Raw genomic sequence first — 18,412 nt, forward strand, 5'->3', positions numbered from 1 at the left:
CGGGCAACTGGCCTGAAGACGTTGTAGCCTCATCCGTACAGGATGGGGGCAAGAATGAGGACGAGGAGGAGAGCGCCCCCTCGCGCTACAAGAAGAGGGTGGTGTCCGAGGACGTCGAAGAGGTCCAACCTTCTCTGGCCCCGAAAATATGATGTCGGCCTAAGCTGGTCCTGTCGGATAGTTCAGACTCCGACAAGGAGTCCGAGGAGTTCGAGGAGATCTCGAAGAAGGGACCCAGGGTCAAGCCCCCTGCCAGCAGGTAAGGCATTGGTACTTTTAGCTATCTTGTTTTCAATGATTCGTCATAGTTGAAGGCTAACTCTTCTGAATTACAGTCCCCCACATGAACGCCCCACCGAGCAGACTTTGAAGGGGACGTCCCCGCCCGTCGAACTGGTAGACAGTGGGTCTATGGCGCACTCCGAGCCTCCTCTGGTCCCGAAGAGGTTGAGGAGGTGCGGTCCCCAAGGGCTCCTCCTCCTCCAAACACAGAGGGAGAGCCTGATGCCGTAATGGCTGAGGTTAACACCTCGGTCACCGAAGACCGGGAGGGAGCCTCCCTCCTGGCTGATGCGGGAAAGGAGTCCGGACCATCCGGACCCCATCCATCGATAGCTCCCGAGCCCCAAGACCTTTGACGGCACAAGATCCTCCCACCGGGGAAGGGGTCGGGGAGCCAACATTAGCAATAACACCTCTACACGGGCGGTGACTGGCTGGCCAGACATGCTGGAGGAGCTGGTGGACAACTCCTCCATCATTAACGAGCACCGCACTCTTATGAGTGCGATTATGCAGGGTGTTTGGTTCGTCCAATCTGGACTGACCGACGCTGTCCAAGGCCTTTTAACAGGCTTTGAGGTAAGTCAAGTAATGCTCTTTCGTCATAATGCGGTTGTAATTGTTAGTTTGGTATGCCGTATACATAGCATCCCCGAGACTCTGCAAGGAATTCAAAGAAAACTGATGAGGATCCAATTCGGTAGGCCGATTAATGATGTCGACATTTCTTTTGCTGACACAGGCATCTTCCATGGCCACGGCTGCTAATGTCGCGGCGTTAGAGGAGATGGATCCGAAGCTCAAGCTTTCCGATAAAGAGCTTGACCTTGTCAACAAACGGCTTGACGAGGTGCAAGCTAAGCCCTGTGAGAAGATATGTATTTGCTTGATGCCGGATATTGACGAGGCGGACTGTATGCTAATCCTTTTTATTGTGATAATCTTGCAGCTGCCGCCGCTGATGTTGAGGGCTTGAGGGAGGCCCTGAAGAAAGTCGAGGCCGAGGCGGACGCGAAGAAGACGGCCGCTGAGAAGGCAGTGGCCGAGCTTGAGAAAGCCAAGCTTGCTGCTGAGCAGCACGAGGCTCGAGTGACTGAAGTCCAAGTGGAGCTCCAGGATGCCACCGAGAAGCTAGAGGCCCTTGAGAAGGGGCAGGAGGAGCAATCTTCCCGGCTATCCAAGGCGGAGAAGTAGCTCCAGGAGGCAAGGACTGACGTGCGAGGTGTCCGAGAGGAGCTCCGCCAAGCCGCGCAAATTGCAAATGGTAAGAAATACTTACTTCAGAGTGTGTTTGGAGGCAACAGGTTTTCCCTGCTGACGCGAGTCTGGCGCTCTGCAGGCGTCTTTGTTGAACTTCCAAAGAATGTGGCGGCCGCAGCGAGGTACTATGCCACCGTCGAGGAGGACTCCATGCAACGGCTCTTCTGGTCGCAGTGTTTGGATTTTGAGTGCCCTCCCCTCCTCAGCGACCAAATGAAGCAGCTGATGGAGATGCATCGGATGTCCAAGCTGGCCGTGAAGGACCTCTGTGTCAGTCTGTGGCTTGCCGAGCCCTTCCAGATACCTATTTCGGCCTTGTGCAGAAAATGCGGGAGGCGCCGCTCTGGATTGACGCCGTAAAGCGGTCAGCATGCCTTGAGGGGCCGAGGCTTGCATTCGCGAAGACCATGGTACATTGGCCGAAGATTAACCGAATGGACATGGCCTTTGGACCTCCGCCCAAGGGAAAGGAGCATTGTCGCCCTGAGCAGTACTTTGCACAGGTGATGAATGGCGCGCGAGTGATAGAGGACCAGTGCTCGAAAGATGTAGTATTTGAGTGATTGTGTTAAGTTTGTACCAAGTGAACCTTGTGCTTTATAATGCATCCGCCGGACTTGTTTTATATTGTCATATTTTTTAATTTTGACTCTTATTTGGCCGTATGTTAAATCTGAAAGCTACCAGTCGGCGGCTTTGGCCCCCAGGTGAATGTCGTGAGGGGTGTTTTCGTCTCCTTACTGTTACCCTTAGCCAATGTCTTGGTACTCGGAGGCGGTAGTGCATGAGCAAACAAAGGCAATTAGACTATTCGGTTTTACTGCTTTCACTTAGCCTTAGGAGCTTAACAGTGAGGACTAAGGACTAGCCCCCGGTGTATTGTGATGTACTTGGGGTTGAATGCTTACCCTTTCCGATCACGTGGTTTGTATTAAGACGAACATTTCATGTGACATGTTGAAATCACCAATGATTTTTTGGAGTCGAACCTCATCGTCGGATCGCTGATCTGTACGCGCTTACCATGACAGTCAGTTTTCGGCTTTCTCCTCCTAGGTACTTGACCAGGCGAGCCAGAAGTACACTTGCAGGGGTTATCCCTTTGCCCACTTAGCCGAACATGCGGAACATAAGGGGCAAGCACAAGAACCGGGCAACCCAACTATTGACCTAAGACATGATTCATAACTTGATGCATAAAGTGCAATATTCGGGCTGCGGTAAGCGGTATCGGACTTGGTGTGCCGAACTGATAGAGAAATCGAGCTCTGGTTATATAACTGATCATGTTTTCATGTCGAGCTATTCGGAGAGCAAAGGGAGAATCGGAAAGGGAATAGACAAATCACATGATGCGGATATCCGAACACCATAAAGGGTATTTTTATTATTTCTCATAGGCTCGGGATGTCTAACCGTACAATTCAAACTGCAAAGGCGGTACTTGTGAGGAAAAAAAGGAAAAGAAATTTTACAGAGTAAAGGTTGACGCAGGGCCTTGATGTGTCAGTTGAAGCCTTCACTATGCCCTCATGCGCTTCTATGCCTCTGCTTCTGATGGGTGAAGGCTGGGACCTTCGGTGAGACCTTGATGGGCGAGGGTCCTGCCGATGAAGCTTTATGCTTGGGGGTATCCGGAATTGGTCCTTGGATCGTCCGAAGACGAGGTACTTCCGAAGTTCGGGTTAACCGAAAATGCATTTTGGGTTTATTAATGTATGCCTCACGGCTGCCCATGGTATTTTGAGTGCAAAATTGTGCTGACGAGGCACATGGAGTGTGAAGAATGTGGGTGTGCCGTTGGGCGCGTATCCCTATTTGCGGCGAATGCATCAAACACGTTTACTATTGTCACCGACCTTTACGGCAGGTCGGCATCCGGGCCCATATGAGCCAGTGTGGTGTTCGGCCGCTAGGGCTGCAGTGTGCTCTTTGGTTTGAAGCGAGCGTTCTGTGTTGCCGTTGATGGTTATGACGCCCGAGGGGCCGAGCATCTTCAACTTGAGGTACGCGTAATGCGGGACGACATTGAATGTGGCGAACGTTGTTCAGCCCAGGAGGGCGTGATAGCCGATGCGGAAAGGTGCAATGTCAAAGATCAGGTCCTCGCTTCGGAAGTTATCCGAAGATCCAAACACTACTTCAAGCGTCATGGTGCATGTGCAGCAGGCTTCCACTCCCAGAATGACCCCCTTAAAGGTGGTGTTATTGGGTTTGATCCTTGATGGATCGATCCCCATTTTCCTCACTGTGTCTTCGTATATCAGATTGAGGCTGCTACCTCTGTCCATGAGGACTCTAGTGAGGTGGAATCCATCAATGATAGGGTCGAGCACTAAGGCTGCAGACCCTCCATGGCGTATGCTAGTTGGATGGTCCCTGTGATCGAATGTGATCGGACAGGCTGACCATGGATTGAACTTTGGCGCTATTGGCTCGACGGAGTATACATCCCATAGTGCTCGCTTCCTCTCCTTCTTCGGTATGTGGGTTGCGTAGATCATGTTTACCATCTTGACCTTAGAAGGAAAGGGTTTCTGGCCTCCACTACTTGGCATGCGTGGCTCATCGTTGTTCTTGCTTCGTTGGCTTTTGCCCGAGTCTTCAGTTGTGAGTTTGTCGGCATGTTTAATAACCAACAGTTTCGATTGGATTGGTTGGCGGGCTTCTCTGATGTGTCGTGGATCTGACAAGGCTTGTCCAAAATTCTGTCCAATCTGGACGGGCCATCATTGTTGCCTTTAGGGGCTTCCTTTCGGGGTCCGTACTTCTAGTTTTGGAATCCGGCATTTACTATCGTATCCTCGCCCTCGCCATCATTGTGGCGACGTTTATTCTTGCTGCGTCGGGGCTTCCCATTTCCGTCCTGAACCTCGGAGGTACCAAGTGTGTCTGGGTTGGTGTTTTTGCGAGCAAGCCAACTGTCTTCGCCTCACAAAAGCGGGTCATGAGGGAAGTGAGGGTTGTCATAGTTCTTGGTTTGTCCTGGCCCAGCTGTCGTATGAGCCATTCATCCTTGACACTATGCTTGAAGGCAGCCAAGGCTTCGGCATCCGGGCAGTTGACAATATGGTTTTTCTTGGTCAGGAACCGGTTCCAAAATTGTCGGGCAGACTCTCCGGGTTGTTGTGTGATGCGATTTAGGTCATCGGCATCCAGAGGCCGGATGTAGGTACCCTGAAAGTTTGCTCGAAAGGCGTCCTCAAGCTCTTCCCAGCAGCCTATAGAGTCTTCGGGAAGGTTGTTCAACCAGTCTCGAGCTGGATCTTTAAGCTTTAGTGGCAATTATTTAATGGTGGAGGTCATCTCCTTGCTCCATGTGAATGTGGAGGAGGAAATCCTCTATCCATACGGCTGGATATGTGGTTCCGTCATATGATTCGATGTTCACGGGCTTGAAGCCTTCCAAGAATTGGCATTGCATTAACCTCTCTGTGAAGCATAGGGGGTCTGCGACGCCCCGAACTCGAGCTACATCTCGTCGGAGGCCTTCGGCCCTCTGAATCTGCTGCTGCTCCTGGATTCTATCGTTTTCGTTTAGCCGATCGTAGTATCCTCCCCGGTAAGCAGGCGGGTCTTCTTTGGGTCCATAAATGGACCTGGTGCGGCCTCCTTGGGCGTCTAGGTCATGGCGGAGGTCATACTCGTAAGTGGGCCGCACTTGATCCTTACCATAATGGCGAGGTGGGCTGCTGGGTGTTTGGCCTTGTCATCTTCTCTATCCCGCCCTCTAGGGGGCGGTCTAGCTGTTCGGCGCTTGTGTATATCGGGCATGTCGGCTCTACGGCCTCGTCGACGAACTGCGGCAGGAATCTTCACTTGGGATAGCTTTTGGTTGGCTGTTCGCGACCATACCCTTCTTTGGCAGCTAGGACTTTACTCCATCAGTCATTAAGGGTGTCATGTTTGGCCTTGATTTTGCATTTTTGTTTCTTTAAGCAGTGGGCGGTGGCTAAAAGCCTTCGTTTGAATCTTTCCCGCTCCAGAGGGTCTTTGGGGACGATGAAATCGTCATCCCCAAGACTGGCATCCTCTTTAGAGAGTGAGAGGTAGTTGCTATCCTCGGAGTCATCGTGGTTTTCTGGATTGGGAGGTTCCTCCTGCCCCGTGGGGTCATCTTGATGATGTCCGTTGGCTGCGTCCCCAGCGAGGTCGTCCGTGTTGTTTACAGTGTCGCTCTCTGCGGAGTCCAGGTTGCTCGCATGGCTTCTATGTGGCTTTGTTCAACAGCGTTGTTTTCAGCATTTGGGCGGCTTATCTCTGGGCTTACCTCGGTCCTGATCAGGGGTGTCGTTGCCGTCCTTGGGGGTGTCCACCATGTAAATGTTATAGGTGGATATGGCCGACCAGCGACCCGTGGGGGGGGGACAACCTCGGCATTGGCCATGGCTACATCCTCCTCGTCCATGTATTGGGCATTCTCCGAATTATAGTCTAGCATATCAGTTAAATCGTCAATAGTGGCTACCAAATGGGTGGTGGGTGGGACGCAAAGTTCCCTATTGTACGCCTCGAAGGGTTGATGATTGAAAGAGGAGGGCAGGTCCTCCTGCGTGGTCATTTTCTGAATTCGGTCTAGCGCCTTGTTTACCATTGCGAGGGTCATCAAGCTCGAGAGCTCCGGGCCAAACTCTGTTGTAACAGCGTGGGGGCGATCGATGCCCTGGCTAGTCCTTGATTTCCGCTGGTCGTGCTGAGCTCGGGGTACGGGACCAGATCCTTGAGGGGGTCCGAGCCATCACTGGAGGTCAAGGACGGGCTTTGGTCCTTGTTTGGGGCCCGTCGGGGTTCGAGATCGAGCCGCTTTTGGCTAGGGGTGACCCCTGGCCGTTAGCTGTCGCTTTGTCGTAAGGGCTCAAGGTTAGGCGAGCGTCATGAAAGGAAGGTTCGGATGAGATTTACTCTTGGCCTCTTCCTCCTGATTCTACCTTGAAGGTTGAGGATAGGTCCTCGCAGTCATGATGTGTCCGGACGGAGCCGGAGTCTGGCCCCTGCTCGAAGCGGAGCTCTCCTGGCTCGAAGTTGTCAAAGTTGATCTGCTGATCGTATCGGAAAGGAATTCTAGAGCGGGCGTGGCGAGGGTGCAGGAGGGGGAAGTGAATCCGGTGAAAACCAGATTGCCTCGTGTGTCTGCAACATATTCCAGACCACTGAAGCGAATTCGGTGTCCAGGGGCAAAGGCGTCGACATGACCCAGACGACCAGTCAGGTCTGCGTGCAACACGATGCTGCCAAATGCGAAGATTTATCCAGGGACGAAGAAGTCCCCGGATCAGATGCCTTCTCCTATGATCAGGCGAGCCATCGATCCTTTGGGCGACCCTACAACAGAACTCTCAATGAAAGCACCAATGTCGGTGTAAAAATCGGCAGACCTCAGGGTAGGGGTTCTCGGGCTGTGGATCTAGGATCAATGGGGAACAAGGGACGACGAACACAGTGTTTACCCAGGTTCAGGCCCTCCCGAAGGGGTAAAACCGTACGTCCTGCTTGATTTGTATTGGATGTATAATATGGTTTACAGATAGATCTACCTCGAGATTAATATGAGCTAAACCCTAAAGAGGTGAGGTGATGAATGTCGCTCTAGACCTGAAGACTAAAACCCTCAGTTTATATAGACACCGGTAGGGTTAGCGTTACCGAAGATAGATTATAATAAGGGATTAAAGAGATCCTGTGCCTTCTTAACTTGGAGGGCTCACCACGGCTTCATAGATCCCCTGTCATTATATGGCTCCACCAGTCCGGCCCATGCACAATGGGCCGTTGCCCCGAGGACCCCTTAGTCCATGACTCGCTTAGTGAGAATCTTCCATTACAGCCTAAGTTTGAGGACAATGTTGTAGTGATGGACCCTTCACATCCTTCATCTACTCAAGCTCAAGAGGAAATTCATATAGCTATAGCAGCAAAAGAAGCTCAGAAGGCATCTGCTCCCAATGCTCCCATAACCAACCTCAAGTCCAAGAATGACCAGATGACTTATCTGCTGGAAGCTACCTTGAGGATTGCGCGAAATCTAGCCAACCTCACCAAGACCAGGAAAGCTTAGAGCGGATAGTCGAGGACAAGATATATAGTCTTGATGTCAAAATTACTAAGGTCGAGTCTATAGTGGAGAAGCTCAGAGATGATCTTGACAAAGTCATGGTTGCTTATGATGATAGTGGAGATGACATGCAGATGACTGAGAGATATCAGACAATACCCAGGGCACCCAGATCTGTTGCAGTGCCTATTGCAGACACGCGGACCACTCACTCTACACCTGATGCTACTTCTACTGTACCACCTCCAGTATCCACCCCACCAGCCCAATAGGCAATGGCTGAAGCCTTCATCGATGCACGCATCTCAACACCATCTACGCACACCGGCGCCGCCAGCTGATACGTCTCCAACGTATCTATAATTTTTGATTGCTCCATGCTACTTTATCTACTGTTTTAGGCAATATTAGGCTTTACTATCCACTTTTATATTATTTTTGGGACTAACCTATTAACCGGAGGCCCAACCCAGATTTGCTGTTTTATGCCTATTTCAGTGTTTCGAGGAAAAGGAATATCAGACGGAGTCAAAACGGAACGAAATCAACTGGAGAAGTTATTTTTGGAAGGAAACCCACCTGATGGACTTGGACCCCACGTCAGAAGATACGGGAGGTGCTCACGAGGGTGGGGGCGTGCCCCCCCCCCCCTCCCGGGCGTGCCCCCTGCCTCGTGGGGCCCTCGTAGCTCCACCGACGTACTCCTTTCACCCATATATACCTACGTACCCTAAAACTTCCAGAACAAAAGATAGATCGGGAGTTCCGCCGCCGCAAGCCTCTGTAGCCACCAAAAACCAATCGGGACCCTGTTCCGGCACCCTGCCGGAGGGGGATCCCATCACCGGAGGCCATCTTCATCATCCCGGCGCTATCCATGATGAGGAGGGAGTAGTTCACCCTCGGGGCTGAGGGTATGTACCAGTAGCTATGTGTTTGATCTCTCTCTCTCTCTCGTGTTCTCTCTCGTGTTCCATCTATGGCACGATCTTGATGTATCTCGAGCTTTGCTATTGTGATGAATTGAGTTTCCCCTTTTGAAGTTATCTTATTCGATTGAGTCTTTTATGAACACTTGATGTATGTCTTGCGTGGGATAACCGTGGTGACAATGGGTTATTCTATTGATCCACTTGATGTATATTTTGGTGATCAACTTGCGGGTTTCGTGACACTTGGGAACCTATGCATAGGAGTTGGCACACGTTCTTGACTCTCCGGTAGAAACTTTGGGGCACTCTTTGAAGTACTTTTATGTTGGTTGGATGAATCTGAGATTGTGTGATGCATATCGTATAATCATGCCCACGGATACTTGAGGTGACAATGGAGTATCTAGGTGACATTATGGTTTTGGTTGATTTGTATCTTAAGGTGTTATTCTAGTACAAACTCTTTTATAGATTGATCCGAAAGAATAACTTTGAGGTGGTTTCGTACCCTACCATAATCTCTACGTTTGTTCTCCGCTATTAGTGGCTTTGGAGTGACTCTTTGTTGCATGTTGAGGGCTTGTCATATTATCTATCTATGTTATAATTGTTGGGAGAACTTGCACTAGTGAAAGTATGAATCCTAGGCCTTGTTTCCTATCATTGCGATACCGTTTACGCTCACTTTTACCACTTGTTACCTTGCTGTTTTTATTATTTCAGATTACAAATACCTATATCTACCATCTATTTTGCACTTGTATCACCATCTCTTCACCGAAATAGTGCACCTATACAATCTACTATTGTATTGGGTGTGTTGGGGACACAAGAGACTTCTTGTTATTTGGTTGCAGGGCTGTTTGAGAGAGACCATCTTCATCCTACGCCTCCTACGGATTGATAAACCTTAGGTCATCCACTTGAGGGAAATTTGCTACTGTCCTACAAACCTGTGCACTTGCAGGCCCAACAACGTCTACAAGAAGAAGGTTTTGTAGTAGACATCAAGCTCTTTTCTGGCGCCGTTGCCGGGGAGGCAGAGGTAAAGGGCACTCACTCACACCCCGTCAACTAAGCTCTTTTCTGGCGCCGTTGCCGGGGAGGTGAGTGCCTGAAGGTATATCTTTAGATCTTGCAATTGAATCTTTTTGATTCTTGTTTTAGCACTAGTTAGTCTATAAAAGAAAATTGCAAAAAATGGAATTGAGTTTGTCTCATACGCTTCACCTTTTTAATATCTTTCGTGAGTATGATGGAAAGGATAATTGTGCTCAAGTGCTAGAAGAAGAAATCTCTAAATTGTTTGGCACTAAATCTTTGAATGATGAGCATGATTGCAATGATGTTAGTACGAATTCTTTGAATATCCATGATGCTATGATATGCAAAGCCACAAGCTTGGGGAAGCTATGTTTGATGAATATGATATATGTTGTCCCCCAAGCTTTGATGAGCAAATTTATTTTGATGAAAGCATGCCTCCTATCTATGATGATTATTGTGATGATACGTATGCCATAAAGAAGAAGTTTGCTTATGAGGAGAGTAGTAAATTTTCTATGCTAGTAGATCATGAAAAGAATGCTTTAGGTGCTGGTTATATTGTTGAATTCATTCATGATGCTACTGAAAATTATTATGAGGGAGGAATATATGCTTGTAGGAATTGCAATAATGCCAAGTTTCCTCTCTATGTGCTTCAAGTTTTGAAGCTATGCTTGTTTTACCTTCTTATGCTAGTTGATTATTGTTCCCATAAGTTGTTTGCTCACAAAATCCCTATGCATAGGAAGTGTTAAAATTTCTAGTCATATGCTTCATGATGCTCCCGTTATGTTTCAATTCTTATCTTTTATGTGAGCATCATGTCATCATCATGCCTAGCTAAAAGGCATTAAAGAAAAGCGCTTGTTGGGAGACAACCCAATATTTATCCTTACTGTTTTTGTGTGTCCACATGATTATGCTACTGTAGTAATCATGTTTTATAGCTTTTGTTTCAATAAAGTGCCAAGTAGAACCTTTGGGAAGACTTGGGTGAAGTTTATGTGATCTTGCTGTGAAAAACAGAAACTTTAGCGCTCACAAGATTAGCTGCCATTTTTTTACTGGAGAGCGATTTTAGGTTGATTCTTTTTGCAGATGATTAATAGACAAATTTCTCAGGTCCAGAAATTTATTTCATAATTTTTGGGGTTCCATAAGTATACGTTTTATACAGATTACTACAAACTGTTCTGTTTTGACAGATTCTGTTTTCTATGTGTTGTTTGCTTATTTTGATGAATCTATGAATAGTATCAGAGGGTATGAACCATAGATAAGTTGGAGTACAGTAGATATTACACCAATATGAATTTAGAATGAGTTAATTACAGTACCTAAGTGGTGGTTTTATTTTCTTATACTAACGGAGCTTACGAGTTTTGTGTTGAGTTTTGTGTTGTGAAGTTTTCAAGTTTTGGGTAAAGATTCGATGGACTATTGAATAAGGAGTGGCAAGAGCCTAAGCTTGGGGATTCTCAAGGCACCCCAAGGTAATATTCAAGGACAACCAAGAGCCTAAGCTTGGGGATGCCCCGGAAGGCATCCCCTCTTTCGTCTTCGTTCATCGGTAACTTTACTTGGAGCTATATTTTAATTCACCACATGATATGTGTTTTGCTTGGAGCGTCAATTTCTTTTGTAATTTTTTGCTTGATGTTAGTTAGAATTGTGTTTTGCCTCTTTAGTTTCAATAAAAAAGTCAAGGATAGCCTTTGCCATGCTTATTTTGCTAGTTTGCATGTTGCTGTTTGAAAACAGAAAGTTTACCGCTGTTGCAAAAATTCCCTAGAAAACTCAGAGAATGGTATAACGTTGAATCTTTTTGCATATTGAGATCTGATAAATTTATTACAGTGGGAATTTTAGTTCATAATTTTTGGATTCAGGGAAGTATTGATACTCTTGCATTCTTTACAGACTATACTGTTTTGACAGATTGCTGTTATGGTTGCATTGTTTGCATATGTTTGCTTGTTTAATAATTCTATTTGATGATAGGAGTATTAGATATGAAGAGTCATTTAGTATTCAATGTTGAATAATAATTTAAGTGATTTTCTACAGTATAATATGATAAGGTTTTGCATTGGTTTATACTAACCTATCTCACGAGTTCTTGTTGAGTTTGTTGTGAATGAAGCTTTTGATAAAAAGAGAAACCATGATATGAGAGGAATTAAGGAGACACAAAAGCTCAAGCTTGGGGATGCCCAAGGCACCCCAAGATAATATTTCAAGAAGTCTCAAGCATCTAAGCTTGGGGATGCCCCGGTAGGCATTCCACCTTTCTTCTTCCACAAATATCGGTTAGTATCGGTTGAGCCTAAGTTTTTGCTTCTTCACATGAGTTGTGCTATCCTTGCAATGTAGTTTTCTTTAGCTTTGCTTGCTGTTTGAATAAGTATCAAGATCTGAAATTCTTTAATGAGAGAGAGCTTTACACAAATTGGAATTTGTTAGAATACTCTTTGTGCTTCACTTATATCTTTTGAGCTTGATATTTTTGCTCTAGTGCTTCACTTATATCTTTTAGAGCATGGTGGTAGTTTTATTTTGGAGAAATAGATGAACTCTCATGCTTCACTTAGATTATTTTGAGAGTCGTTAATAGCATGGTAATTTGCTTAATATTAATATACTTGGTATTCAAGATATGTGAAACTTTCTTTTGAGTGAATTGAATACTAAGATAAGTTTGATGCTTGATAATTGTTTTGAGATATGGAGGTGATAATATCAAAGTCGTGCTAGTTGAGTGATTATGAATTTGAGAAATACTTGTGTTGAAGTCTGCAAGTCCCGTAGCATGCATGTATGGTTAAAATTGTGTAACAAATTTGAAACATGAAGTGTATCTGGCTTGTGCATCCTTATGAGTGGCGGTCGGGGACGAGCGATGGTCTTTTCCTACCAATCTATCCCCCTAGGAGCATGCGCGTAGTACTTGATTTTTGATGACTTCTAAATTTTTGCAATAAGTATATGAGTTCTTTTGACTAATGTTGAGTCCATGGATTATACGCACTCTCACCTTTCCGCCATTGCTAGCCTCTTCGGTACCGTGCATTGCCCTTTCTCACCTCGAGAGTCGGTGCAAACTTCGCCGGTGCATCCAAACCCCGTGATACGATACGCTCTATCACCCATAAACCTCCTTATATCTTCCTCAAAACAGCCACCATACCTACCTATTATGGCATTTCCATAGCCATTCCGAGATATATTGCCATGCAACTTCCATCATCATCATCATGACATACATTACTTTTGTCATATTGCCATTGCATGATCATGTAGTTGACATCGTATTTGTGGCAAAGCCACCATGCATTATTTTTCATACATGTCACTCTTGATTCATTGCACCATCCCGATACACCGCCGGAGGCATTCATATAGAGTCATATCTTGTTCTAAGTTTCGAGTTGTAATCCTTATGTTGTAATCAATAGAAGTGTGATGATCATCATTATTAGAGCATTGCCCAAAAAAGAGAAAGGCCCAAAAAAGGAAAAGAAAAGAAAAGGGCAATGCTACTATCTCTTTTTCCACACTTGTGCTTCAAAGTAGCACCTTGTTCCTCATGTAGTGAGTCTCATATATTGTGCTTCAAAGTAGCACCTTGTTCTTCATGTAGTGAGTCTCATAAGTTGTCTTTTTATACTAGTGGGAATTTTTCATTATAGAACTTGGCTTGTATGTTCCTACGATGGGCTTCCTCAAATGCCCTAGGTCTTCATGAGCAAGCAAGTTGGATGCACACCCACTAGTTTTCTTTTGTTGAGCATTCATAGCTCTAGTGCATCCGTTGCATGGCAATCCCTACTCCTCATGTTGACATCAATTGATGGGCATCTCCATAGCCCATTGATTAGCCTCGTCAACGTGAGACTTTCTCCTTTTTTGTCTTCTCCACACAATCCCCATCATCACATTCTATTCCACCCATAGTGCTATATCCATGGCTCACGCTCATGTATTGCGTGAAGGTTGAAAAAGTTTGAGATTATTTAAGTATGAAACAATTGCTTGGCTTGTCATCGGGGGTATAGAAGTTGGGAACATCTTTGTGTGACGAAAATGAAGCATAGCCTAACTATATGATTTTGTAGGGATGAACTTTCTTTTGCCATGTTATTTTGAGAAGACATGATTGCTTTGATTAGTATGCTTGAAGTATTATTATTTTTGTGTCAATATGAACTTTTGTCTTGAATCTTTCGGATCTGAATATTCATATCACAATTAAGAAGATTTACATTTAAATTATGCCAAAGTATCACTCCGCATCAAAAATTCTTTTTTATCATTTACCTACTCAAGGACGAGCAGGAATTAAGCTTGGGGATGATTGATACGTCTCCAACGTATCTGTAATTTTTGATTGATCCATGCTACTTTATCTACCGTTTTAGGCAATATTGAGCTTTATTATCCACTTTTATATTATTTTTGGGACTAACCTACTAACCGGAGGCCCAGCCCAGATTTGTTGTTTTATGCCTATTTCAGTGTTTCGAGGAAAAGGAATATCAGACGGAGTCAAAACGGAACGAAATCAACTAGAGAAGTTATTTTTGGAAGGAAACCCACCTGATGGACTTGGACCCCACGTCAGAAGATACGGGAGGTGCTCACGAGGGTGGGGGGCGCGCCCACCCCCCCACCCCCCCGGGCGCGCCCCCCTGCCTCGTGGGGCCCCCGTAGCTCCACCGACGTACTCCTTTCACCCATATATACCTACGTACCCTAAAACTTCTAGAATAGAAGATAGATCAGGAGTTCCGTCGCCGCAAGCCTCTATAGCCACCAAAAATCCATAGGGACCCTGTTCCGGCACCCTGCCGGAGGGGGATCCCATCACCGGAGGCCATCTTCATCATCCCGGCGTTATCCATGACGAGGCGGGAGTAGTTCACCCTAGGGGCTGAGGGTATGTACCAGTAGCTATGTGTTTGATCTCTCTCTCTCTCGTGTTCTCTCTCATGTTCCATCTATGGCACGATCTTGATGTATCCCGATCTTTGCTATTGTAGTTGGATCTTATGATGTTTCTCCCCCTCTACTCTCTTGTGATGAATTGAGTTTCCCCTTTTGAAGTTATCTTATTGGACTGAGTCTTTTATGAACACTTGATGTATGTCTTGCGTGGGATAACCGTGGTGATAATGGGTTATTCTATTGATCCACTTGATGTATGTTTTGGTGATCAACTTACGGGTTTCGTGACACTTGGGAACCTATGCATAGGGGTTGGCACACGTTCTTGACTCTCCGGTAGAAATTTTGGGGCACTCTTTGAAGTACTTTTATGTTGGTTGGATGAATCTGAGATTGTGTGATGCATATCGTATAATCATGCCCACGGATACTTGAGGTGACAATGGAGTATCTAGGTGACATTAGGGTTTTGGTTGATTTCTATCTTAAGGTGTTATTCTAGTACGAACTCTTTTATAGATTGATCCGAAAGAATAACTTTGAGGTGGTTTCGTACCCTACCATAATCTCTACGTTTGTTCTCCGCTATTAGTGGCTTTGGAGTGACTATTGGTTGCATGTTGGGGGCTTGTCATATTATCTATCTATGTTATTATTGTTGAGAGAACTTGCACTAGTGAAAGTATGAACCCTAGGCCTTGTTTCCTACCATTGCAATACCGTTTACACTCACTTTTACCACTTTTTACCTTGCTATTTTTATTATTTCGGATTACAAATACCTATATCTACCATCTATTTTGCACTTGTATCACCATCTCTTCGCCGAACTAGTGCACCTATACAATCTACTATTGTATTGGGTGTGTTGGGGACACAAGAGACTTTTTGTTATTTGGTTGCAGGGTTGTTTGAGAGAGACCATCTTCATCCTACACCTCCTACAGATTTATAAACCTTAGGTCATCCACTTGAGGGAAATTTGCTACTGTCCTACAAACCTGTGCACTTGCAGGCCCAACAACGTCTACAAGAAGAAGGTTGTGTAGTAGACATCACCAGCCAGAAGTCACCTTCAAGAGTTGTCGAGGATCGTGCCTAGGGAGATGCATAGCTCTATACCTTTTCGAACTTTTTGGTACTTGTTGCCAAAGGGGGAATTGTATAGATCATTAGGCTGAGAGAGAGAGAGAGTATATCGCTTTTGCTCGTTGGTTTTTCTTGAGTTCTCCCTACTATTTTTGTTTGATTCGTGATACTTTGTTCATTATATGTGTGAGATACTACATTGGTTTTGTGTGATTGATCATACTATGCTTCATTTGATGCTTAGTGATCATCTCTATCATTATCCATGTATGATCATTCACTTATGTTTTTGGTGACGCATGCTTACTATTCCCATTCATATCATTTTGTGTGCTCCACCAAGTTGTATGTGACATGGAAGAGTGACACATGCTGCGAATCGATTGTGCATTTGCATTCAAGCGCAAATTTTTAATAATGCACAAATTTAGGGGGAGCTCTTGATTATCACATACTTCTCAAAGCGATGGTGTATTTCATTCATTTGATCATTTTTTGAAGCTTTGATATATATGTTCTCATCAATTACCAAAAATGGGGAGATTGAAAGTGCAACTTAACCCCTAGTGGTTTTGGTAATTAATAATAACATATACCTCATTGAACTAATGTCCATTCAAGATAAATATTTCAGGATGTTCAATGATTGGCATGGCAAGGACTAGAGATGTGGACCCCGCAAAATGCTAAGGACAAGGATTTGTAAAAACTCAAGACTCTACATTTTTGTTTAAGCCATCCAAGATCACATTGAGTTAGGGATGGCACCCGCAGGGTTTGGGTACGGGTGGAGCCACCCCATACCCTTACCCGTCGCCCCAAATCTTACACATTACCCGTACCCATACCCGTCGACGGGTACAACTTTTTCCCATACCCATCACCCGTCAGGGTAAATGGGTACCCACGGGTAAAATTACCAAGATTTGCAACACATCGATTTGAGCATTACATAGTCATAAACAACAACTTATAATAATAATTTATAAACATCAACACATCATGATAGCAACACATGAATACTCACCATCTATATATGTACAACAAATATATTCCTACTCTAAGATCGGCGCTCATAATCATAAAATCGTAAACAAAATTGAAACTCACCTAGCGGATGGAACGTTGCTAAGCAAGCTAGGGTGTCGCTGCTTCATGCACGACTTGGACATAGTGCTGCAATGATGCTGCGCCTTGGACCCAATAGCAGGAGTTGGCTCTTTCCTAGCGCACGGAGGCACAAGGCACCATCCGACAATAGGGTGAGGCTTGGTCTCGTGGTAGGCTTGCCGTGATCCTGGCTGTGGTGGGCACTGAGTTGTAGCTCCACCTTGCCGTTCCCATCCACGCGTGAGCTATGATCATGGTCCCCGGATCCATGGTGTTGGCGTCCACCTCGGAGGACAGGAAAGGTGTGGTGGTGCGAGGCATCAAGTGGCCGGAGGCGCTGGCGGAAGTGGGTAGCGGCGAGAAGATGAGATAGATATGCTGGGCGCTGGTTGCTACGAGCGTGCGAGGTAATTTTGGACGTAAATCACATTGATATAGCCATATAAGGAACGAGGCAATTCTGCACATTAATCACCTTTTTCGAGACAAGGACATTAATCACCTAGAACGAGGCAATTATGGGTCGAGCTTGTGGGTCATGTGGCTTTGTTGTGGGCCAGCTGCGGGATTTATGTAAAAAATGTAGTATATGGAAACATAATATTTATGGCCTATTAAAAAATCATATTGCATGCGGGTACATGGGTACACGGGTATGGGTTATACTAAACCATACCCGTACCCACTATACCCGATGGGTTTCAAATTTTCCTATTTATGTACCCATGGGTATTTTTTTGAGCCATACACTTGCCCTAATAGGGTTTTTACCCGCCGGGTACGCGGGTAATGGGTACCCATTGTCATCCCTACATTGAGTACGTAGGAAAGCCAATACTATTAAAAGGGTATGAGGTGTTGCTTGATGACCTAGTTGCTCAAGTTCTTAGTGATATTGCTCGAAAACCCTCAGCGACTTTCTCTATCCAAATATGTCCAAACCCTAAATTTCAACTTGGACCCACCGATATTTCCTACCCAGAGCCAACGAGTTCTTTTGGACTTAGCCACAGACAAAACCCTAACAAATTAGATCCACCGATTTGGATCTTGGTCCCACCGAGATTGGCCTTGCCAACTTTCTGTTGCCTTGTTGCAATTATTTTGGCCTCACCGAATTGCAATTGGTACCACCGAGACGGCTTGGCAACTCTTTGTTGCCTTATTGCTTCGCTTTGGTCCCACCGAGTTGCTGCAATCGGTGCCACCGAGACGTGGTTTTTCCCTAGCCATAGCACATTGGTTCATCCGAGTTGTTTCTGTCGGTCCCACCAAGATTCCTAACATTCACATTTTTACATAGATCAGTGCCACCGAGTTTTCCGATCGGTGCCAAAGAGATGGGTCAAAAGTGTGTAACGGTTGGATTTTGTGAGGAGGCTATATATACCCTCCACCCCTTCTTCCTCTTTGAGGAGAGCCATCAGAACGTGTCTACACTTCCACCATTTATTTTTTGAGAGAGAACCACCTACTCATGTGTTGAGATCAAGCTATTCCAATCCTACCATTTGAACCTTGATTTTTAGCCTTCCTCAAGTTGCTTTCCACTCAAATCCTTCTTTCATCATATACAAAAAATTGTGAGAGAGAGTTGAGTTTAGGGAGACTATCATTTCAAGCATAAGAGCAAGGAGTTCATCATCAACACACCATCTATTACCTTTTGGAGAGTGGTGTCTCCTAGATTGGTTAG

The 18,412-nt window shown here is 45.6% G+C and overlaps 1 protein-coding gene across 1 annotated transcript in view; it reads left to right on the plus strand.

Moving 5' to 3' along the window:
- The first annotated feature begins 726 nt into the window (after nucleotides 1–726).
- Nucleotides 727–18,412, plus strand: part of LOC123039140 (uncharacterized) — a 39,200-nt gene continuing 21,514 nt past the window's right edge. Inside the window, exons 1-5 of the mRNA XM_044462419.1 lie at nucleotides 727–861; nucleotides 1,025–1,148; nucleotides 1,232–1,472; nucleotides 1,587–1,812; nucleotides 1,866–1,952. Coding sequence (XP_044318354.1) covers nucleotides 727–861; nucleotides 1,025–1,148; nucleotides 1,232–1,472; nucleotides 1,587–1,812; nucleotides 1,866–1,952 — 813 coding nt within the window. The remainder of the gene's footprint in view (nucleotides 862–1,024; nucleotides 1,149–1,231; nucleotides 1,473–1,586; nucleotides 1,813–1,865; nucleotides 1,953–18,412) is intronic.

The sequence above is a fragment of the Triticum aestivum genome, chromosome 2B (assembly GCF_018294505.1).
Source record: "Triticum aestivum cultivar Chinese Spring chromosome 2B, IWGSC CS RefSeq v2.1, whole genome shotgun sequence".
Taxonomy (NCBI): domain Eukaryota; kingdom Viridiplantae; phylum Streptophyta; class Magnoliopsida; order Poales; family Poaceae; genus Triticum; species Triticum aestivum.